Source organism: Acartia tonsa, chromosome 3, assembly GCF_053477335.1.
Source record: "Acartia tonsa isolate MP-2025a chromosome 3, ASM5347733v1, whole genome shotgun sequence".
Classification (NCBI taxonomy): domain Eukaryota; kingdom Metazoa; phylum Arthropoda; class Copepoda; order Calanoida; family Acartiidae; genus Acartia; species Acartia tonsa.
Window position 1 is genome coordinate 42,369,729 of NC_137262.1, and position 23,480 is coordinate 42,393,208.

At 30.4% G+C, this 23,480-nt stretch overlaps 3 protein-coding genes across 6 annotated transcripts in view; 2 read left to right on the forward strand and 1 right to left on the reverse strand.

The window, feature by feature from the left end:
• The window catches only part of MAPk-Ak2 (MAP kinase-activated protein kinase 2), a 55,380-nt gene extending 43,205 nt beyond the window's left edge, over window positions 1–12,175 (forward strand). For all 4 annotated transcript variants that reach the window (XM_080154074.1, XM_080154075.1, XM_080154073.1 and 1 more), the window contains 5 exons: window positions 950–1,025; window positions 6,149–6,290; window positions 8,247–8,315; window positions 9,062–9,184; window positions 9,411–12,175. In XM_080154074.1, coding sequence (XP_080010200.1) covers window positions 950–1,025; window positions 6,149–6,290; window positions 8,247–8,315; window positions 9,062–9,184; window positions 9,411–9,539 — 539 coding nt within the window. In that variant the 3' untranslated portion in view covers window positions 9,540–12,175. The remainder of the gene's footprint in view (window positions 1–949; window positions 1,026–6,148; window positions 6,291–8,246; window positions 8,316–9,061; window positions 9,185–9,410) is intronic.
• On the forward strand, window positions 9,774–12,175 carry LOC145314241 (uncharacterized). Its single transcript, XM_080154076.1, has 2 exons — window positions 9,774–10,364; window positions 11,982–12,175. Exon 1 carries the CDS (start codon window positions 9,774–9,776, stop codon window positions 10,248–10,250), a length of 477 nt encoding a protein of 158 aa, XP_080010202.1. The 3' UTR covers window positions 10,251–10,364; window positions 11,982–12,175.
• Window positions 12,176–13,463: 1,288 nt separating this feature from the next.
• Window positions 13,464–16,304, reverse strand: LOC145314242 (uncharacterized). The gene is made up of 3 exons (XM_080154077.1): window positions 16,099–16,304; window positions 14,594–14,704; window positions 13,464–13,691 (listed from the first exon to the last, which is right to left on the reverse strand). The coding sequence occupies exons 1-3, from the start codon at window positions 16,146–16,148 to the stop codon at window positions 13,505–13,507; spliced, it is 348 nt and encodes a 115-aa protein (XP_080010203.1). The 5' UTR covers window positions 16,149–16,304; the 3' UTR covers window positions 13,464–13,504.
• Between the last annotated feature and the right edge of the window lie 7,176 nt (window positions 16,305–23,480).

Genomic DNA, 23,480 nt, shown 5'->3' on the forward strand with positions numbered 1-23,480 from the left:
GTGAATATTCTACATGGGATCCCCTGCTCAGGGGGGGGGGGGGGAATAAAAAAACAATGGTTGGAGGAAAAAAAATGTAAAAATTAAGAAAACTGAAAACATTTTTTCAATTCCCCCCCCCTCCCTTCTCCTTGGTGAAAAAAACTAAAAAGATGTGTGGTAGGATAAAATAAATAAAATATAGAGTTCTTTAAATATTTTTCCATTTTCCCCCCTACTTGGTGAGAAAAAACTAGGGAAGGAAAAAATTTAAAAAAGAGGGAGGTCATTTTCTAGTAAATCCCGTAAAGGTGTGTGTTATAAGGCCTAAAAATAGTAGTAGAACGATAAGGTGCTCTATATATTTGTATTCCCTATTGAATAGAACAATAGGGAAGAAATTTTTTTTTTTTTTTTTGATAGCCGTACCTGGAATATCTGGAAATTTCTATCAAACGCTTTGTTTGGCTCAAGCTGACAAAAATAAAAAATAATATAATTATAATAAATCAACCTGTAAAGAATGGCTTCTTCCTTAGTTTAATGGTATAGATTGTTCTTAACCTTTACATTGTACCTATAGAAAACATTATTATTATAATTATATTTTTTTTTAATTTTTGTCAGTTTGAGCCAAACAAAGCGTTTGATAGAAATTTCGTATTTTTTAAAGATATTCCAGGTACGGTTATCAAAAAAAAAAAAAAAATTCCCTATTGTTCTATTCAATAGGGAATACAAATATATAGAGCACCTTATCGTTCTACTACTATTTTTAGGCCTTATAACACACACCTTTACGGGATTTACTAGAAAATGACCTCTCTCTTTTAGCAGAGGGAAAAAAATAAATCTTGTGCAGCAGAATATAAACCCCTGCCTTGAAAACAAAGCAATTTTTAAAGTTAAATTACCTAAACTTATATGAATGATTTGATATGATATTGTGTAAAAAAAATTTTATTTTCAGCACCTGAAGTGCTTGGACCTGAGAGGTATGATAAGTCATGTGATATCTGGTCTCTAGGAGTCATCATGTATATTCTGTAAGTAGTAGTTTTTCCACGTTTTTATTTTCATTAGAGAATGTAACAGGGGGAAGTGGATGAGCCACAAACCTAAAACACTAAAGAACACAATGTAGTGTAAGGATAATAAATGTAAACCAAGACAACTACCTGGTTCCAGTGATGGGGACCTTTTTCGTCTACTAGCAAATTGCTTTCTGATCTTTTGTATCGACTTTGCTGTGTTAATATTTTTGATGCTATTTACTGATATTCAAAGACCCAATTGAAAGCCCACAACCCATGAATATACAGTTGTTTAACCCGTGTCCCCTCTAATCTTCACTTTTATGTTAGGATATGTAAGGAGAAAAAACTTCTTTTAGATTGACAAAACGTTTCTTTATATGAAACAAAGAATAGTTATTTCTTTCATCGTATTATAAACAGCTTTTCGCGGATATAGAATGTACAATTGTAAGATTAAAACCAGTTTTTCTAGCCCCGAGGTTAAACAAACTGGTTTTAATCTTATGATTGTGAATTATTATATTGGTAGAAAGCTGGATATAACACGATGCTAGACATAGTTTTTTCGTATGGATGAGAACCGGATTCTATCCACCGGATTCGAATGAATACGAGAAAAATGATTAACCTTGAGAAGGGCAACAAACAAACATATATAGATAAATTCAGGGATATAAAGGGATACGACAATGGTCAATAAATAGATGCATATTCCCAACGATGACACAAAATTTAGCATTCTGTAGATTACAATTATAAGTTGAAACTTTTAAAAACTCACCTTAATGAACCAACTAATCAAAATTTATTAAGTCACCAAAGTTTTTAAACTAACGAATAAGTAGGTAATGTTATTATAAAACTTTGGGGACTAGTGTAATAACCAGCCCAATGTCCCCATTCCTTCTTGAGATAAACTGCAAAATACAAACATAATCCAAAGAATATAGGAAACTTGAAGTGGATCTTTTTCTAATCCAATAGAGAAATACAAAGTTACCCAGTAAAATAATGCATTCTCATCTATAATACATCTTTTCCTGCTGTTTACACATTTAAGCTGATTTTTTTAAATTGAAAATGATACAAGAATTCTTTTGTGACATGTTTTAGTCCAAGTAAATTTTTGCAAGACTTGGATCATTGAAAAATCCACTAAATTAATTATGCCATTTTTGCTTGGATTTATATGAACACCGGTTAACTATGTGCAGCTTTTCATAGCTTAGGAAACAAAGAGAGGGAAAAGGAAAAGTGTTTATTCGTTTCAGCAAAAATAAAGGATGTTTTTAAAGTATATTCCGGATCATCGAAAGAAAACTAAGTATCGGGAATAGTCGTAGTTTCACGGTAGTTTATGTCTAGCCCCCACAGAGTGCTCTAACTCTGCGCGGGGCCAATTTCCTAACCTTGCGGGGTAATTATTAACATTTACCCGACCTAATAAATCAAAAGCTACTGTGAAAATACGACGAAACCCGCTATTTTGTTTTCTTTCCATGATCCCATATTTTTCCTTAAACTAAAACTATATTAGGATTTTTCTAAAAGTAAAATTAAAATATTAGCATTTTTTTGTCTTATAGTCTTTTTCGTATATTTGTAAGCAATTTAAAGATAGATTTACGTTTGATATTAGGAAAGTTTGAAAAGTTTATTTACCTACTACACAACACATAAAACAGTTAGGTTGTTGAAAAAAATTCTCCTCTCTTCAAAGAATAATTCTAAAATTAATGATAATGAATGAATACTAGTGATTTTTACGTTTAAAAACTGAGCACAATCGGTTCAGTGGTTACAGAGATCATAAGACAGACATCATTCTTCTGTAAAATAATAATTTAAATCTTCATAATCATAATCTTAGATTTTTCTTTGATGAAAGGAGAAATGTAAACAATATCCCAACTGTACAGAGCTTTAAACTATAGCAGGTATTTAAAGGGATAAGGCAATGGCCGATAAATTAATGCACATCCCCAAGTATGATACACAAAATTACCCTTCTTGTAATTTACAATTAGTTGTTTGATACGTTTGGACACTGAACTTACCGAACTAACAAATCAAAATTTAAAAAGTTGTAAAGTCAACGAATAAGAAAACTTATTATTAAACTTTGGGGACTAGTGTAATAAACAGCCTAATGTCCCTTTTTTTCCTTGGTTCTATAGTGTAGATAGAACAACTGTAATTATTTGCTTGTATGGTTGGTATGTGTGTAACTATTTTATTTGCATTTTACCTTTAGACTTTTATATATTAGAATCAAGGGTGGGCTAGTATAATTTAAAAACGCCATAAATTTGTTTTCAACTAACAAGCATATTGCATCAAAAAAATTATCAAAACACTTATACCTATATATCAGAATTTTCATCAAAATTGTGCAAAATATCATGAATGAAAATTTTGGTTAGAATTACTTTAAAAGGTTTTTATAATGTGACTGATGTGCTAACCTCAGCTCTGGGAATTCATTTTCCTATTAAAGTGTATTAAAGTGCATAGCTCAGTGATAAATTACTCTGAAGAAACTTAAAACTAAATAAGATACCTAGGGTAAACCAAGGAGAAATATTTTGGGTTTTTAAAACAAAAATATGTATATTTGTATGTGATATTAGATATAAAAAATTAAGCTTTTATACTTGAATGAATATTTTGATATTTACAAAACAAATATGTATACGAAGAAAAATTAGCTTATACTAAGATGTTTTCTATTAACATAACAAAGACAACAACATCCAAAAGTTGCAAAATACAAAAAAATCATGGATGAACAATTAGACAAAGGAAGTTTAGAGCAGATGTTTAGTGGCCATAAAAGATATGCGATAGAACTTAGAAAAAATACCTAGTAGCTTTGCTACTAAAAAATGTAAACTTTATAATGAATATGCTGTTCAAATTAGTAACAGGCATATGATATTTTATATGAAGTTGTCATATTTTGATAATAAATGCTGAACTAATATCAATCATTTAAATTTCCTACAATTCATTTTAATTTAGGGGAGATTAGCAATTTAGTAGAATAAACTTTGGCAACTTTAATCTAAAATTAATTATCAATTAATTTTAATACCTATTCATGAATTTCCAAAATTTTCAATTACAAAACTTCTATTGTATTTTATTCAACACCTCTTGTAAAGAATTATCTGTTTAATTGATGTGTTCATAACACGAAACCTTATGAAAAAAGTAATAATAGACCTAATACTAATATCTCGATAATCATATCATAATTAAATTAATCTGCTTTCCATGTACTAGGTTTATTTAATAAAGCCTGCATGCAATATTTCATATGAAAACAAATACGGCAAGATAATTAAGATGGAATTGTCAATCTTAACATAAAAATTTAATCACAAAAAATGAAAAAACTGAGAATGGAGATCAATATTTAATTTTCTGATCCAATTATGAAAATTGGGGCGACCCTTAACCTTTTTTTTTAATGACAGAAAGTCAATTTAAGGTATAGAGTAGCTTAACTAATTTAAGAATATTGTAAAGATAAACTCCTTTAGTTAGTAAATTATTTCCCGCAATCTTTATAGATGAAGAAGCAAAGTTTTATAATAAGTCGGCTCACCAACTTTGGGGACTTTGAATGAATTTTGATTGGTTGGCTCATTAAGTTGTGTGTCCAAACGTATCAACCACTAATTGTAATCTACAGAGGGGTGATTTTGTATATTGTCCTTAGGGATGTACATCAATTTATCGGCCATTGTCTATCCCTTTAGATCCATGAAAAGTAAAAAATGCTTTACATCTAAAAAGTAAAAAGTTGTAACATGTTTCTGAACAAATATTTTACAATATTCTTTCTCGCGGACCCTCTCTCTCAAGTTATTCCATAAAGTTAGTAAAATCAAAGGAAATAAAGAAGTTTCTTCCTGAATGCTAAATTTGTTAGAAAAACTTCGAGGTATTTGCTCTAGTTTTTCTATTTTTACATTTGTATATAAAAAAAATATCTAGGTATTCGCACATAAATAATCATGTTATTTTGTCTTGTCAAGAAACAGTTCAATTAAGATGCTTTGAATTTGAATTAGGGTCGCAAAGAACTAAATTTGTAAAGAATATTTGAAGAAAAAATACCTACCATCTAGTTTTAGAGATAATATTACCCAACAAAAAACTCGTTTTGTGCAACTTTTAAATGTTTCTTATCTTAAACAAATTTCACCATTGATTAATTATGCTATCCGTCCTTTTTTGGTTTGAAAAGTCTAAACTCCCATTAAAAATCAATTATTCAAAAGTAGCTAATAATCAAAAAAAAACCTAATGGAATGATCCCTGTAAAATATTTTATTTTTTCCGACACAATAATATCAATTTAGCTTGTCAATATTGCTATTACTCAATAAGTCATAGATCCAAGGAGAGAGAGGGTATATTGGACTGGAAATTACACTGGTATCCAAAGTTTTAGAACCACGTCACCTTATTTGTTAGCTCAAAAACTTTGGGTACTTTATTAGGTAATTGTTTTGTCCTCAACTAGTATTGTCAACCAACAATTTTAATCTACCGAAGGAGTAATTTTTAAAAGTTCATCATTGTCTTATCCCTTAAGATCTCTTATAATAGTTTCAATAATAATATCATTGAAAATAATATTTTGTTGTCCAATTGTAAAGTAATGTTTTTAAAATGATATCTACTATGGATTAAAACATTCATGATTTGAAATACGTAATATTACAGATGGTTATAAAAGGAAAACTATTTGCAATATTAGCGCAGCAATAACATGATGTATTAATATTTTTGTATTATCAACATTACATTGCAGGTATCAAAAGGGATAAGACAATGTGCATTGAATTGATGATTCCCAATGATGATATACAAAATTACCCCTTCTGTAGATTATAATTAGTTTGGACACTTAATAAACTCAATAAACCAACCAATCAAAATTCAATCATAGTCCTCAAAGTTGTTGAGTAAACGAAAAAAAAACTTTATGGATTTGTGTTATAAACAGCCCAATGTTCCCTCTCTCCCTGACCAGAAAGCCTTTTAAACAAAAATGGCATTACATTTTTTCTTTAAAATGATTTAAAAAGACTGTCCTATTGATTTTTCTTTTATTTCAGATTGTGTGGATTCCCGCCATTCTATTCCAACCACGGGCTACCCATCAGCCCGGGTATGAAGAGAAGAATTAGGTCGGGACAGTATGAGTTCCCAAATCCGGAGTGGCAAAATGTGTCCAACGATGCCAAAGACCTAATTAAGGTAAAACATTTTTTGGCTCTATATACACGAAAACAAAGACTATTTTGTCCATAAATGTGAGGTGGGTTTAAAAGCAAATAAAATGCAGGTATCTAAAATGATAAGACAATGGCCGATAAATTGGTGAACATCCAAATTATCCCTTCTCTAGATTACAATTAGTGGTTGAAACTTTTGAACACTTTACTAAACCAACCAACCAATCAAAATTCAATTAAAGTCCCCAAGGTTGTAAAGCCAACGAATAAAAAAACGTTATTATAATACTTTGGGTACTAGTGTAATAAACAGCCCAATGTCCTCTCCCTCTCTGATAAAATGGGAGAACATTAAGGTTGTTTTTGTATAATTCCATATGTAGTTGTTAAGTTTGTAATGAAAGGTATTATTTACAAGGTTTTTACAAAAAAAAATTTTATCGTGTAATCGCCCTATAGTCGATTCTTCATTTATTATCTTTAAGAACCCACTATCTACGTTTTTCAGTAAATTAACGCCAAAAGAGATTAGGTATTTATGTATTTGTTTTCAGAGAAATTTTGCTAATATTTTCTTGAAATCTAAATTTAAGTGAAGCACTTAATTTTCAAATCTGTTAATCCTTTTCTACTAAACTAACTTTTAACTTATTTATATTATTTTGTATGTTTTGTATTTTCTCTCAAATTCCAAAATTTCAATGTTTTTAAATTACTTTTCATGTTTTATAATTCATTACATTGCTCAATTTCATAGAATTAGGTTCTTTCATTCAAATATGGTTTATAAAACGTGTGCTTTTTAAAATTAATTAATCACATACATTATTAAGACTTACATGAAAGATATTTTAAACAGAAATAGTTCTTTATATATATGGGATATTAAAATGTACAAATATAAAAAAATAGATTAAAACTAGTTTTCTTACCTAGCCCCGAGATGCCGAAGGCACGGTCTAACAAAACTGGTTTTAGTATTATGATTGTAGATTTTTATATTCGTAGAAAACTGAGTATGAAAAGGTACGATACATTATTTTTCAGTATGGCTTAAAACCGATTCTTATCCAGCGGATATTAGACGGTTTCGAAGCCATACTGTAAAGATACTTAACAAAGATTAAGCGCCATAATCTTAAGATTTATTTAATCTTCATAAAACTTTTAAAAAATTAAAGTTTCTTCATTTATCTGCAAAGCAAGTTCGCATCATGATAAACGAAAAAAGTTTAGATGAAAATCAAACTTTTATTGTTAAAATTTGTAACTTTTACATTAGACTTTTAAGAATAGACTGGGTTTTATTTTATTGTCCCACAATGTTTTTCTTCACTGTTTATTTTTAAGTCGATACAAAGTGGGGCAAAGTTATAAGTATAATTGCCTGTGTTGGTTTGTGTTTCAATCCCGAACCTCTAAGGGTATTTTTTTCTGTTATCAAATATGATAGAAAACGCTTTCTAAATCAACTTAAAATATTGTCTGAAAAAAAAACGATTAATTAGAGAAAATGTTGAAAAAAGTATTTATATAGTTAAAAAATAAATTCATTAAAAAAATGAAATCTCAGTTTGTAAATGATATAATTCCATATTTTTATATGTCCATCTGCAAAGTAAAAATAGCACAAAATTAATTATCAAATATTATTAAATCATATATTTAGATAACTTTATATAACACAGGGAAAATTGAAACAATATTTGTTACTTATGAAACTTTTTTTCTTTTAAGATTAAAAAAAATAATTTCTCTGTCTTTTAATAAATTTCCTTTTAAGCATCATGATTGCATTTTTTAGATTATTTTAGGGGGGGTTGGAGAGAATTACTCGCCTAGTCATGTAATAAACTGACTGACTTAATCGACGGAGAAATTAATCCTATGACATGTAAGCTAATTGTCGGAGGTATAGACTGCAAATGGGTTAAGTTTCCATGATTTTGAGAATGAATTTAATTGAAATTATTTTCAGGGTTGTTTGAAGACCAACCCCGAGGAGAGGTTAACAATTGACCAAGTCATCAAGAACAAATGGATCTCAGTAAGTTTTTTTTTCAATATTCAATATGTGTTCTATAAATCTTATGCTTTCTTAGTATGAGTTTAGGCTTATTTCTACAATTATATCTGTCGTTTTGCGGTAGAAATGTTACTAGCTTATTCAGTTGTAAAACTAAGTTTAAGATCCAATTAGGGCATTATTTCTTGTACATTTAGTTAACAATTCTAGAAGCAGCTTCTAGTGCCTATAAAAAAATGACACAATACAAATGATAGGCAAGTATATAATATACATAGTAATTGACCAATGGTAAAATGTATACTGGCCTATCTTTGGATGACATCATTTTAGGTACTGTAAGCTGCTTCCAATTCAACAATATTTCTTTTTACACCCATACAAAAATTTTTTAATAATCTATATATGATTCCACTTACAAATACATCTTTTAAAGTTGTAAGTAAAAAGCAGTTTCTCGTATTTATTGGAATCCGGTGGATTGGAACCGGTTCCCATCTATACGAAAAAAACTATGTCTAGCATAAAAAGCAGTTTCTCGTATTTATTGGAATCCGGTGGATTGGAACCGGTTCCCATCTATACGAAAAAAACTATGTCTAGCATCGTATTATATCCAGCTTTCTACGAATATAAAAATGTAAAATTATAAGATTAAAACCAGTTTTAATCTTATAATTGTACATTTTTATATCCGCGGAAAGCTGTTTATTAAACGATGCGAGAAATAACTATTTTACAACTTTCAAAATTTTTTAATTTTTCAGCAATACAACGTGGTTCCATGCACGCCACTGTTGACAAGTGATGTGCTGAAGGAGGAGAATGAGCAGTGGCCAGATGTCCAGCAGGGCATGTCTCTGGCTCTCAAGGAGATGAGAGTTGACCAGGTAAATACTTTATTCAACACTTCTGAAATCTTTACCTGATATAATTTTTAATTTACTTTGTTTTTTGCCTTCTGGTCTAACAAATCTGGTTTTAATCTTACTATTTTTCATTTTAATATCCGCGGAAAGCTGTCTTTATCACGATGCGAAAACTATTCTAAAATCTTGTTTCTTTTATCACAACTTATCTTTCATCAACATAAATAATCATGAAAATTTGTTTCAGGATCAACCCTTCCTTGTGAAGAAACCCTTGGACTCTAATGCCGCCCTGGTGAAGAAACGCCGGGCCAAGGCGGGTGTACCCACCATCCAGGAACAGATCACACAGGAGGGAGAGATGGCAACCTCCTGAGACTTGGTCAGTGGCGGCAGAGCTGAACTCACCATAGTAGTGTGCTCTGCCGCCGCTAGTGCTGTTAATGGCGCTGGTGTAGTGGCGCCCTGTGCGCTAGTGTGCTCATCAGCCGCTGGGGGCGCCAGTGTTGTGGCTGTTCCTCAGGCTAACAGCACCAACATCACAGTTAACTCCTCCAAGCAACAAGACTGTACAAGTAATCGGAATATTTTAAGTAATGACACTATAAACATGTATAAAAATAACAATAATGATCATAGTGCTGCTAATGATAACATAAATGTTGTTGTTATTGAAACAAATTCCTCAGGTGGTAGCAACATGTCTGACCTGACCCCACCGCCAGATCGTAAGGATGTCGGGTTCGGCTCCCCCACCACCATCCACCTGAGCCTCGGTGATGAATGTAATACACAAGAATACAATAGCCATGCGACTGCTGGATATGTTGATCACGTGACGGCTGGATATAACAATCGCGCAACTTCTGGATATAATAATCACGTAACTACTGGATACAATGACTACGTGACTGCTGGATACAATGATCACGTGACTGCTGGATACAATGATCACATGACTGGTGACCAGGAGAACAGACTGGAGATTGTTGTGACCCGAGGCGCCACCAAGCGGTCAGCACAACAGGACCAAAATCAATGTAATCAGAAGAAGAAAATTTGCAAAACCTATTCAAATCCTCAGTAGACTTATAAAAAAAGAAAAATAATAACATAAAAGCTCTCTAATATCATTATTTTTGTAAAATCATATAAGTAGTGAAATAGTTGTTAATCAATTTTTGAGAAAATTTTATCTAAAGTAATAATGAAATGCATATTTTTATGGTTAGGGTGAAATTAGAATTTTAAGTGGTATATTCTCTTATGTGCCATACACCGCAGTAATTGCTGTTAAATTGAATAAAATAATGTAAATTCAGTTATCTTGGGATACTGCTGAATAAGTAGGACTTGAGAATTTTTTAAAAAGTAAATATGGATTGTCCAGTTATTAATGCAGTTACCCCATTAATCTGTATTTACTGTATATGACTGTTCAATACAATATTAAAATGTTAAAAGCTTAGCAAAGCTTGTATATATTATATACATACATTCCTATTTAATAAATACAATGCTTAGTGGTTAATATTAAATATAAACATAAGTAAAAATAAATAATTCAATCTTCCAATCTTTACTCTCAATCAAGATAAATCAATATATATTAAATACATCTTATATTAATTAAACTATAGCTGGAATTATATTTCTACATCATAACATGTACAAAAATAAACTTAAGAAAATATATTTTTAATCTGATTCCTTGCTTTTTGTCCAAACTCCATATAAAAAGAAGCTGTGATCTTTAAATTCTAAACCTATTGCTTATTATTTTTATTTATCAGATAAAAAATTTAGCATAAAAGTGAAGCAATCATAGGTTTAGGATTTTACTTAGATTTAGAATCCTTTCTTCTAGAAGTCATGTAGGATCTATAATTAAAGATTATATATAAATTTCAGTAGTATTTTCTATAAAAATTTAAATAAAATGAAGACTAGTTGAGCTATAATAAAATCTGCATAACAATGCAAAAAAATATAAATTTTTTAATGTCCAATCTACAAATATTAGGATCTTTTTTTTACATTATGTTTTGACTATATTTGATATTATGCATTTGTTAAAAATATAGATGGAATAATTATTGTTTGTTTAATCTAAATGTTTTTATCAATTGTTAAATGGTTTCACCTCAATTTCAGAATATTTTTTTTGCGAAAAATTCCTTGTTTATTAAAAACTTAAATTTGTTTACCGTTGTGTCATTGTTGAATATTATTAAATCCTTATAGAAAAAAAGCATAAGAGCAAGTTAAGTGTATAGAAATTAGATTTTTTTATACTTTTCTGAAATGGTTTTTTGAGAAAAGGTACATTTTTTTGTTGCCATTAGCCCTAGCCATTCTAAAGCTGTATCGTGCATGCCAGTCATAAGTTTTTATATAGCCCTAGTTATTTAAGGAATTAAAGCACCATGTTATTCTGGTCCTTAGGCAAAATAAAGGTTAAAGTGAACAATTAGGAGTCTACACACAAAATGCTGAATTAGCAGAAAACCTTTTATTTTCTAAGACCAAATTAACATATTGTTGAATAAGTTTAAAACTGATATATTACTGAATTATCTCCACCCTTATTACGCACAAAGTGAAACTATTGGATAATGAAATATGTTGGATGTTAAAAATGTTCCATTGAGCTTTTACATTTATTGTATTTTTTTGGTTGCTGTGTGTATTATACTATCATCATTATATTAAACCGAGAATTATTTTTGTTTTCTAAAGGATTTTTAGGTGTTAAAATGTTAAATTTTCATTAAAATCTAATTTTTAATGCCTAAATATTCTTTAATATATATAATAGCTTTTGAAGCAAAAAAATATAAATCAATTTTTATTTTTATGCTTTCTGGCATTATACAGTAAACCTACCTATTGTGTTACAATTCTTTATATAATATTATATTATTATAATTATTATGAGAGTGTTCAAACTTTCTTATTAAATCTTTAAAAATTATTTGTATTGATTAATGAAATAAATTTATTAATTCTCAATTGTTACTTGTTTATATTAAATTTTCTAGATATATCTGGTTAAATTAGAATTTACAAGATCAGAATTGTAAAATAGGGTCCTTTGTCTAACAACTGTAAATGCTCAAGGATCTAAAGGGATAAGACAATGGCTGATAAATTGATGTACATTCCCAATGATGATGCACAAAATTACCCTTTCTGTTGATTATAATTAGTGGATATAACGTTTGGACACTCAAGTAAATGCACCAAACAATCAAAATTCAAGTCCACAAAGTTGTTAAGCCAACGAATAAGAAATTGTCAAAAATCATAAAAATTTGGAGACTACTGTAGTGAAGAGACCAATGTCCCCACCCTTCCTGCCTGCATGCACAGTTTTTTTCCAAGGTAGGAGAAATAAGGGAAATCTATTATTCAACTTTAATGGTGGCAACACGTACGCCTATAATCTAAAATATTCAAGACCATTAAAAACATTGGCCATAAGAAGCTTATAAAAATGTGTTGAAAAACCTCCTTCCTATTTTCGACTTAAAATCTTATGATTGTACATTTCTATATTCGTAGAAAACTGGATATAATACGATGCTAGACATAGTTTTTTCGTATGGATGAGAACCGGTTCCTATCCACCGGATTCGAATGAATACGAGAAAAAGATTTATTTTCCTTAAAAATAGATTATTATATTAAAATATCTATAAATAATGCTATTTAATAATATTTGATGTGTACTTTTTAGATTATTTATAAACTTTTATTTGTTTAACTTAAATTTTTAAATGAGATCAAGTTTTATAAAGGAAGGGATAAATATAAAAAAAAGATTTGATATAAGATCATTAAGAAATGAAAAAAGATTACATGAATGTTATTCAATTCTTCATTACTATTGACTTTTTTTGTGGCATTTGATTTATATCTTGTGTTTAAAGTTTAAAAAAAAACAAGGTTGGTCCAATGGTATATGTATAAATATTTTTATTTTGATATTCTTTTTAATGTTTCTTTGATAAATTCAGCATTTAGTGATCAAATGTTTTAGAGAATAAGGAAGAAAATAATCTACTATTGTCCTCTCCTTCCATGTAAAAATATTGTTTTAAAACCGTTTTGTGTAAATTTTTTAAAAAGAACAACATTGACCATGCCAAGTCACTGAACTGAATTAATTTGAAAATATATAAGGTAATTTCAGCCGATTTTTGTGATTTTGTATCGTGCACTAAATCATCCCCTTATAGTTAATTAAATTTATATACAGTACACATTTCAAATTATTAATCTAGATATAACTAGAAAGTTTCACATATATATTTATTATTGTAAATTTATCAATTAAAATCACATCTCCATATAGAATAACAAATCTTTATTGGGCGTGTTCTCAACGGAGCCGACGTATCCGGAGTCCCGCCTGGTGTACTGGCTCTGGGAGCCCATGTATGCTGTGGGCTCCAGGGTGGGCAGGCTATCACACGAGTATAATTGTTCTCTCTGTAGCAGCACTGATATCATAGAATCCAAGGATCTAAAAGAAAAGAAGTGATTAGATGGATTTAAAATATGTGGAAAAATTGACAGGGGAAAGTTTGTCATCAATATAGGTTGCTACAATAATCCTTATTTATTTGTCAGTAGGAAGGTTTGTGGGGGGGGGGGGGTTGTTACTTCAGCCCCCTGCGAGTATGACTTTATTAGAGTACATGAAAATCTGGAAATTTTATAGGATTCGGCTTAATTAACACGACTCGTTCATCGCAAATTTTAGATGTGAGGGTTCTATATAAGTGTTTACTGTTCAACCCAATGGCTTCCTTAATAAATGGCTAAACTAATCAAAATTTATTTTGGCAAGGATGAGATAATGGGAATGTCTGGCTCTTATAAACCTGATTGGACAAACATAAAGCTTCCCCGAAAACTGTGTCTAGTCTAAAAGTTTTTAATTTTTCTTATATTTTATCAGATATTGAATGTTAGAAAAATGTTTAAATTCAAGTTAAATAAAAAGTAGTAATTTAATTACTGAAAATGACAGATTAATAATAGAATAATTAAACATCCAAAATTACGGTACATATTAAATTCAGTTTAAAACCTAATGAAAACTGTTATAGAGTCTGTTATTGAATTTTTATCTAATAGGCTGCGGTTGAAAGAAAAAGAAATTAGCAATACGTGAAGAAAAAAACAACGGTTTTAAATTTGAGGTTTAGTCGCTGCCGAGCCCTGGTTTCTTACTTGGTAAAAATGTTTATGTGTCAAGTTATAATGTAAATTGAAAAGACCGCTTATTATTAGTAATCTAACCTGGCTCTTAATAATTTAGTGTTTAGTTTCTGTGGAAGAGAGGTTGGATTAATATCTTACCTGGCTCTTAATAATTTCGTGTTTAGATTCTGTGGAAGAGAGGTTGGATTAATATCTTACCTGGCTCTTAGTAATTTAGTGTTTAGTTTCTGTGGAAGAGAGGTTGGATTGAAGATGCCGCGCAGTAATTTTTTGTGTACCAAGTCAGGAACAATGTCACGCAGCACTTTTCTAAAATTTATAAAAAGAATTATTTAAATACTAGTTGCTGTGCCTAGCCTCAAGGGATTCTGTTGGGGGCATCTTTAGACTAAAATGCTAAATGCTAAGGAAAGCTCCTGGAAACTCTGTGGAACTTTTATAAAAGGAAGAACTCAATAGGTTTGCAGTGATTAGCGAGATATTGACGGACAAATCAAAAGAATAAACCTTAGATAATAAGAAAGGGAGAGGTCATTTTCTAGTAAATCCCGTAAAGGTGTGTGTTATAAGGCCTAAAAATAGTAGTAGAACGATAAGGTGCTCTATATATTTGTATTTCCTATTGAATAGAACAATAGGGATGAAATTTTTTTTTTTTTTTTTGATAACCGTACCTGGAATATCTGAAATTTCTATCAAACGCTTTGTTTGGCTCAAACTGACACAAATAAAAAAAAATATATAATTATAATAAATCAACCTGTAAAGAATGACTTCTTCCTTTGTTTAATGGTATAGATTGTTCTTAACCTTTACCTTGTACCTATAGAAAACATTATTATTATAATTATATTTTTTTAAATTTTTGTCAGTTTGAGCCAAACAAAGCGTTTGATAGAAATTTCGTATTTTTTTTAGATAATCCTGGTACGGTTATCAAAAAAAAAAAAAAAATTTCCCTATTGTTCTATTCAATAGGGAATACATATATCTAGAGCACCTTATCGTTCTACTACTATTTTTAGGCCTTATAACACACACCTTTACGGGATTTACTAGAAAATGACCTCTCCCTTTGTCTCAGTTGATTATAGATAGTTATGGTTTAAAATGGAGTAAATTGAAGTAAAGCTTTGATTCAAAACACTCAACATTTCGACATTATTTGCTTGAGAATCTATTCAACAAATATGCAGAAATAATAAATGCAGCTATTAATGGGCCAGGAAATTCTTTCTGGCTTTAAATTTTAAAGTAGAAAAAGGTACAATTCAAGACTTTTTTCTTTTACAAGTTTTAGGCAGGGATCTGAAGGAATAAGCCATGGCCTAAAAATTTATGTACACCCCTCAATGACGATACACGAAATAACCGCTTCTGTAGATTACATTAGATGAAAGGGTTTGAACACTCAACTTCATGAACCAACCAATCAAAACTTAATAAAAGTCCCCAACGTTGAAAAAGCCAAAAGAAAACGTTATTATAAAGCTTTGGGGTCTAGTGTTATAAACAGCCCATTGTTCCCTCCCTCTCCCTGGGTTGATTGATAAAGCCCGATGCTGCCATTTTTATTGATTAGTGACTTCTTGCGGCTTAATAATTCCAAACCACTACCACGGCCAGCTTCAAATTTCAATAATACAGCTGCCAATCACAAACTAAATGGCGACTGAAAATCAAAAATTAAATAAGAAACTCACCCAGAGCAAGAAACATTTTCTTCTTTGCGTTTTTTGGTAAAGACAGGCATTTTTATTTTTCACTAAATGTATTTTTTTTGTATAATTTAAAATGAATATGATTAGCAATAATCCCTGAGTAATACTGTGACTGAGTTTTGAGATATGAATTTTGTTGCAAATACTGTTTCTTGCTACTACATATCAGTCTGAAATAGAAACATAAATGAGAATGCATAATTACAACAGGGAGGGAAGGGACATTCGGCTCTTTATTACACCAGTTCCAAAAGTTTAAAACAACTTTTTATGATTCGTTGGCTTTACAACTATGGAGATTTTTATGGAATTTTGATTGGTTGGTTGATTAAGTTGAGTCTCTAAACGTTTCAACCTCTAATTTTAACCTACAGAGAGGTTAACTTTGATAATTATCATTGGGGATATACCTTAAGTTATCGTCCATTATCTTATCCATTTAGATCCCTGTAATAACAAGGATGAAAAAGTTATCTAATGCAGTGTTTAAAAATGTAAATATAACATTTGCAACATCATCTAGATTTAAATGTTTTGTGAGGCCTCACAAAAACTTCGTTGGTCGCTAATTACGGCATCGGTCGCAGCTTTATCACAGCCATGATGCTAAGTGTGGCCTCATCTGAGTAATTAGCCACAGCCACATAATCATAATGAGGTGGCTGCGGCTCAGTTTACATTAAGCTCTTTGTGGCTTAGGGTGGCCGCGGCTAAGAATGCTAAGATGCGGCCAATCCGCTGTGAATTACCAACAGACTGACCAACTTTATACAAAACATAGAGTAGGTAAAAATTCCTAATCATATAACACTATAATTTTGCTTCTTAAGAATCCCAGCCATAAACTGACGGACAAGCGTAATTCAAATAAAACCTACGATGAATTGCGTTTCCTGGGCAAATAAATGATTTGAAATGATCACTTCGTGATATTTGTGTGCAAAATTAGGGAAAGTACTTCTCAAGTTATCTAATATTAAGACAATTATTTTATTCCTTTTTTAACACAAAGTGTTTGTTAAGCCCTGATACAACACCCTCCCCCCCCCCCTGTATAATTTTAAAAAAAGGGGGGAGGTGATATTTTTTTATTCCAGATACCTGCGGAGTGCCCTTACCCAATGTAACATAACATAACCTAAAGTAATAAACAACCCCCCCCCCCTCCCCACCATCCTATTTTGCCTTATTTTTAAATTATCTTTAATACTAATACTTTGGTTAACCCAATGAAGATTGTGTTTAATAGTAGCAAAGCTTTTTTTTTAAATCTCAGCATAAGCAAATATTTTGAGAAATAGAAACAAAAAAGAGACTATTAGACACTAGAGAAAGGAAGAATTATATAGAAAATTTAAGGAAGAGAAAGAAAGTTTACAAAACCCCCATTATTTCTTAAATCAAATATCCATAAATTGCAATTTGTTATCATTTTTATTGCTTTGCAAGTGCTGGTTTAAAATATAGAGCTGCTGGACTTAATCTGTTTTAAATTAATCTTCAAATGAACTTTAATCACTCACATTATAATCAGTTTATCAATTATTAATCTTTCTTTATATGACCTTGTCTTTGTAGCATTTAAACTGAAACTAAAAATATAAACAAATGCTCTAAACTGTATACTTCTCAAATATGAAGACGCAAGGAATCAAAATCATATGATTATTGCCTAATATTTATAATTTATCCTAAAATATTGTTGTATAAGTATCTCTCTTTCATACATCACTCGGATTTGTCAGTAGCGAAGCTACTCTATTTTAAGAATGACGTTTAGAAGGTCTGTATAGCACTTGTCACGCACTTGGTGCTTGCTGTTATTAACATATGGAATAGTCATTTTAAGAATAGCATTATATTGTAAAGGAATATTTCTATTTAACATGAGACAAGGTAGCTATGAGTAGAATCAATTTTAACTACTTTCTTTTAATACAAGCAACTAGGCCCCTAGAGGCCTCTAGGGGGGGGGGGGGTTATCTTGGGATAAATAGTTATAAACTTTTCTAGGACATATGAGAAGCTACCCTGTAAAGGAAAACCATATCGGTTCAGCGGTTAGCGATATTCTTAGGTACAAAAAGACAGACACCCTGTTACTGTTAAGAATTGTAAATAAATTCAAATGAAATTAACATCTATGAATTTAATATTTTTATCATAATCCTTGCAAAGATATTTCCGAGGCCTTGGACTGAAATCCTACTTGTTTAATCAACTTGTGACAATTTTAATCAATTAATAGTTGAAATGTATTTTCCTGTACAGTTTTAATTCATAAGCACACAGTTTATACAACTAAATAAATCTTTTTTCTAGAAAAAAAGATTAAACAATGATGACAACATCCATAAAAGCGAAGCTCTGAAACGGTAGGACAAACGGACATTAACACTTGTATAATGACAGAACTGAATAATCAGAATGAAAATGTATAAGAGTCAAAGCAAAATTGTAAGCAAATTTGTTGAAAAACTGCTTGATACAGGATAATGTTAATGAACATACTTACACATTTAGGGTTTGATTATAGAGTTATTTCACTTATAATATTGTACTTTGTTGTCCCAGGAATCAGTATACCAAAAATCAGATCAATCGGATAAATAGATCACATAAAAATTTGTTGTTAAATCTTAAAAAATCCACATGTTTAAACTGGACGTACGGACATTCTGGTAACGATTATAAAGTTTATAAATCGTACCTAAATACTACAGGAATCACCATGCAAAGTTTAAAATCGATAGGACAATTCTAACATGACTAAATAAACGAAAAATCAGTTCTGGACGGACGGACTTACGGACCGACCCTAATTATAAAAAAGCTTCTCTTTTAAAAAACCTAGGAAGACAGTGGCTTGCACAGGGTTATGCAATGGGGTGTGAACCTGGAGAATGAAAAGAAAATGGGAAAGGCAAACCTTCAACAATTTCAATATAGGGGTGGGTTTGACATCCCCTTTCCGCACGCCTATGGAACAAGTACCACACTGCTGTATATAGTAAAATTAATTTTTTTACTTGCTTGACATTGTAATGTAGTAAAACAAAGATGACAATATCAATAAGTAGCGAAGGTCTTAAATTTGTAAGTAAGACAAATAGACTGACGGAACACATGAGTAACAGATAAATGCGCATGGGAGAAACTTTACAAGAAACAATCAGCTCTCCATCTACAATGTCAGCTGAGTAAACATAGTATTGTCGACAAACCAAATAAACCATGTACTGGGTGCTCACTGCTCATTGGTATAAACAGTTTAAGGCGTCTATCTTAAAAAGCAGCCGAGAATATCACGTTTCTTCTTTTAAGTAGCTAACCGACAGACATTTCGAATTATAAAGTAGCTTTTCTGTTAAAAATGTTGTGCTTTACTATTATACTATTTTGTATACATGGTAATTAAAAGCGAAGCTTTTCTATTATTAAGATCGGTCCGTCCGTCCGAACGTCCGTCCGTCCGAGATAGATAGCTTTTATTCATTAATTTGGGCATGTTAGAATTGTCCTATCGATTTCAAACTTTGCAAGATGATTCCTGTAGTAGTTAGGTACGATTTAGAAAGCGTAGCAACTCTATAATCATTACCAGAATGTCCGTATGTCCATTTTAAACATGTTGATTTTTCTACTTTTTTAAAACAAATTTTTATGTCATCTAATTATCCTTTTGATCTGATTTTTGGTATATTGATTCCTGGGACAACAAAGAACAACATTATAAGCGAAGCAACTCTATAATCAAGTCCTAAAAATGTAAGTATGTCCATAAACGTTATCCTGTATCAAGCAGTTTTTCAACAAATTTACTTACAATTTTGCTTCGACTCTTATACTTTTATATTCTGATTATTCAGTTTAGACACTATACAAGTGTTAATGTCCGTTTGTCCTACCGTTTGAGTGCTTCGCTTTTATGGATGTTGTCATCCTTATTTAACCAATACTTAATGGTTGCCTTTTAATAATCAAACACTAGCTTAAAGTCAAACTAACTAAAATTTTGATATTTATTTTTATTTCAATTGGGTTATTACCCCTGTCAAAACTATTGACATTCTATACAACAAACTTAAAGTATAATTACAAGTTGTAGAGTAACCTTGTTTGTAATATATTATTACAGAACATTATACATATATATTTTAATGATGATTTTAAATGCTATTACATACAAATATGCTTAGTTTATAGTAATAATAATTTTCAAATATTGATATTAAACATAGTGATTAACACAGCATCTAAAGAAAACAAACACATTAGTTCAACTGTTGATATTAACTGATAAGTGTAAATGATGAGATTTAATTCCCTGTCGCTTAGCAATAGGATAGAGTTCCAAATTCGAGTTTTTTCTCTCGTTAAAATGTAAAGGGATACTCCAATAATTCTTTTTATGTGTATAAAAGTCTAAACTTCTCGGCTTTATATCGAGACTTAAAGAATCTGCATCCTAACAAAGATGTTAAAAATTGGGGAATAGTCCCTTTCGTGGCAACGCCCCTTAAGGGGTTGTTCGTCGTATTTTTAAAATGGCTTTTCATAGGTTATTTTAGGTTAGGTTATATTGGGTTAGGTGATTGCCCCACAGGGTTAGGCAATTGGCCCCGCAGGGGCTAGAAATAGGAGCAAAGCTACTGTGAAAAAATTAAGAATCGCCCTTAAAGGAGCGTTGCCACGAAATTTTTAAAAATTGTAATAAGAGCCAAAATGTAAGCAATGTCAAAAATATTTTTAAGGACAACAATCATTCTGAAATATCTAGGCAAAGGTTCTGCGATTAAAAAGTTGTTGATCATAATTGTCTATTTAAGTTTTGTTGCAGGCAAGATAATACCCAACTGCCCTCATACTTTATATTGAATTCTCTGGATCAGAAATCTAAAAAAATCTTTTTTTGAAGCATGATCGACAGACTGACGGACAAAGAAAACTGAATGATCTTTGTGGGCATCTTAAAAATCAGATGTCTATTTTAAATAGGAGCCGAGAAAATCACATTTTAAAAATAGACGAAAGGACTAACATATAAAGTAAGTTATTAAGAATATTCGGTACTAAAACAACTGTGTCCTTTTTTATCATGCACAATTTACACAGTTGCTGGGCTCATAATATATCAGCTAAAACAAGACCTCAAAAAAAACCTAAAAAGAATGCAAATAAAATGATACTTCAGAGTTCCCTTTTACTACTCTGCAGGAGATTGTAACATGTGATTTAATTAATATTTTTAACATTTTCCAAAATTAAAATTCTCAAGAAATTAATATTTACTCCTTGCTAATCTCATTTGATATGACTTACCCGTTATTATCAGTTTTTGGTAGATTTTTTATATCTAAAGTATGCGTTGTAAAAATAGAAATAAGACGCGGAAGTTTCAAGACGTAAAAATTATAACAAGAACGAAAATAGATCTTATTGGTACACTTACATATAACAATAAAATTATTGGAGATTGATTTAAATGATAGTATTTTGTATTGAAAGTATGGTTTGAAAGCTGAAGTTGCAAAGCTTTAAATAAACCACAGCTACCGAGCTGTTAGTACACTAGCCCCAAAAATATTAAAATAATGTTTTCTTATTCGATAGCCTAACAACTTTGAGGACTTGAGTTCTGATTGGTTGATTCTTAAGTTGAGTGTCCAAACGTTCCAACCATTAATTTTGTGATATATTTTGGGATCAATTTATCGGCCACTGTCTTATCTCATTAGATCCCTGGTTTACAAGCTTCACATAAATCACAATTTTAAACTTCTGTAATTCAGGGAAGACTAATTCAAACTATATTGACTTACCCCCTGTCCCTTATTAAAAAAATAAAGCATTAATAGTTATTTATCATATTTTCGTAATATTGTGAATGCTAGAAAGGATATTAAAATTATTTCAACAATTTTGGTCATGTGATCAAAATTTGAATTTTTCTTCTACTATTGCCCCCTCTGGGGGCGAAGTAGGTGGAAATTTAAATTTTTGTCACTTGACCTTAATATTGGTGAAATAATTTTAAATGACCTTTTTTGTATAAGCAATATTAATAAAATATGATACTTGGTTTTGTCTCATTCTCTATCTTTTTCTTAAATTCAAAAAAGTCTATCAAAAAATTTACATCATCATAGGGTGAACAATAAATATCTCTGTCTATTTTTTCTCTATATTTCTTCCCCCTCCCCCCTCCCTCACTTTTCTGTCTATTTCCTTCTCTCTCTCCTCCTCTTTTGTACGTTCATTTATACAATAGAGATAACCTAGAGACAGCACAAGGGAATTTTGTTTACATTATGTATCAGCTATAAATTGTTGAATATCTTAGGTTAAAGCTTTCCTTGGGTGAAATAACTGAAGAAAATATTTCTTCCATCATATAATGTGAAGCGTATGACACAACATATAATAAGTTAGTTATAAATAATTTAATTTCTTATAATAAAGTTATCTTTCAAAAAATTATATCATTGCAAAATTTAGTTGCAAATAATGTTGCCTATAGGGCTGTATTTCATATACAACAAAAAGTGAACAAAGGTTTCTTTTTAAGAAAAAAATGGGGTCAGATTGACCATCTATGTCTAATGTTTATACCCACATCAAATATTAAATTATAACAATGTACAGTAGAATGGATCAATTTTGGACATTGAATTTGTAATCAACATCTACAGTTTAAACGTCATATAAGAAACCTAAATATAAAAAATTTATTTTGTCCTTGAGGGGAAATGGGGGGAAGGTGTTTCCATGCATTAAAAATTTTAGAAGTTTATTCTGGAGGTGCAACTTTTTTTCTTTCAAAGTATTGCTTTATGCATCTTTTTGAATTTGTCTTGTTGATTAATATAAGAATATCAAATTGGTTTTAAAAAATATTTATCCAAGCATGAAAAATCTTAAATTAAATGTAAAATCTCTTAGTTTTAAAATTTATTTATGGATTTTTCTTGCTAGGATCAATAGTTTTAAAAACAGATTTTTTATTCTTATTCTACTCTTCAAGACAAAATTGGGAAGGTGCATAAAGCTATACTTTGAAAGAAAAATAATTGCCCCCCCCCCAAAAAAAAAAAAAAAAAAAATTCTCCCCACAAGTGTCTTTCTAAAAGTTTACATGCATCAGCGAGCCTCCCCATTATTCAAAATATTTTCTTTTCATTTTTTGGTCTCTTATATGATGTTCAGACAGAAAGTGTATGTAGCACATTTAAAATTAGAAAATCATTGAAAATCAAGGCACTCTATTGTACAGCATTTATTTCTTCAATTCCACAGTACAAAATTATTCCTGTATTTAGATTTAACATATCATATAGGAAAAAATATTCTTGTATTTAAAATTA

Excerpts from the sequence above, each read along its gene's own strand:
- LOC145314242 (XM_080154077.1), bottom strand. The coding sequence starts at position 16,148 with ATGCCTGTCTTTACCAAAAAACGCAAAGAAGAAAATGTTTCTTGCTCT. Across the intron at positions 14,705-16,098 it reads GAAAATGTTTCTTGCTCTGG|AAAAGTGCTGCGTGACATTG; the intron begins GTGAGTTTCTTA and ends TATAAATTTTAG. Across the intron at positions 13,692-14,593 it reads ACTAAATTACTAAGAGCCAG|ATCCTTGGATTCTATGATAT; the intron begins GTAAGATATTAA and ends CTTTTCTTTTAG.
- LOC145314241 (XM_080154076.1), top strand. The coding sequence starts at position 9,774 with ATGTATAAAAATAACAATAATGATCATAGTGCTGCTAATGATAACATA.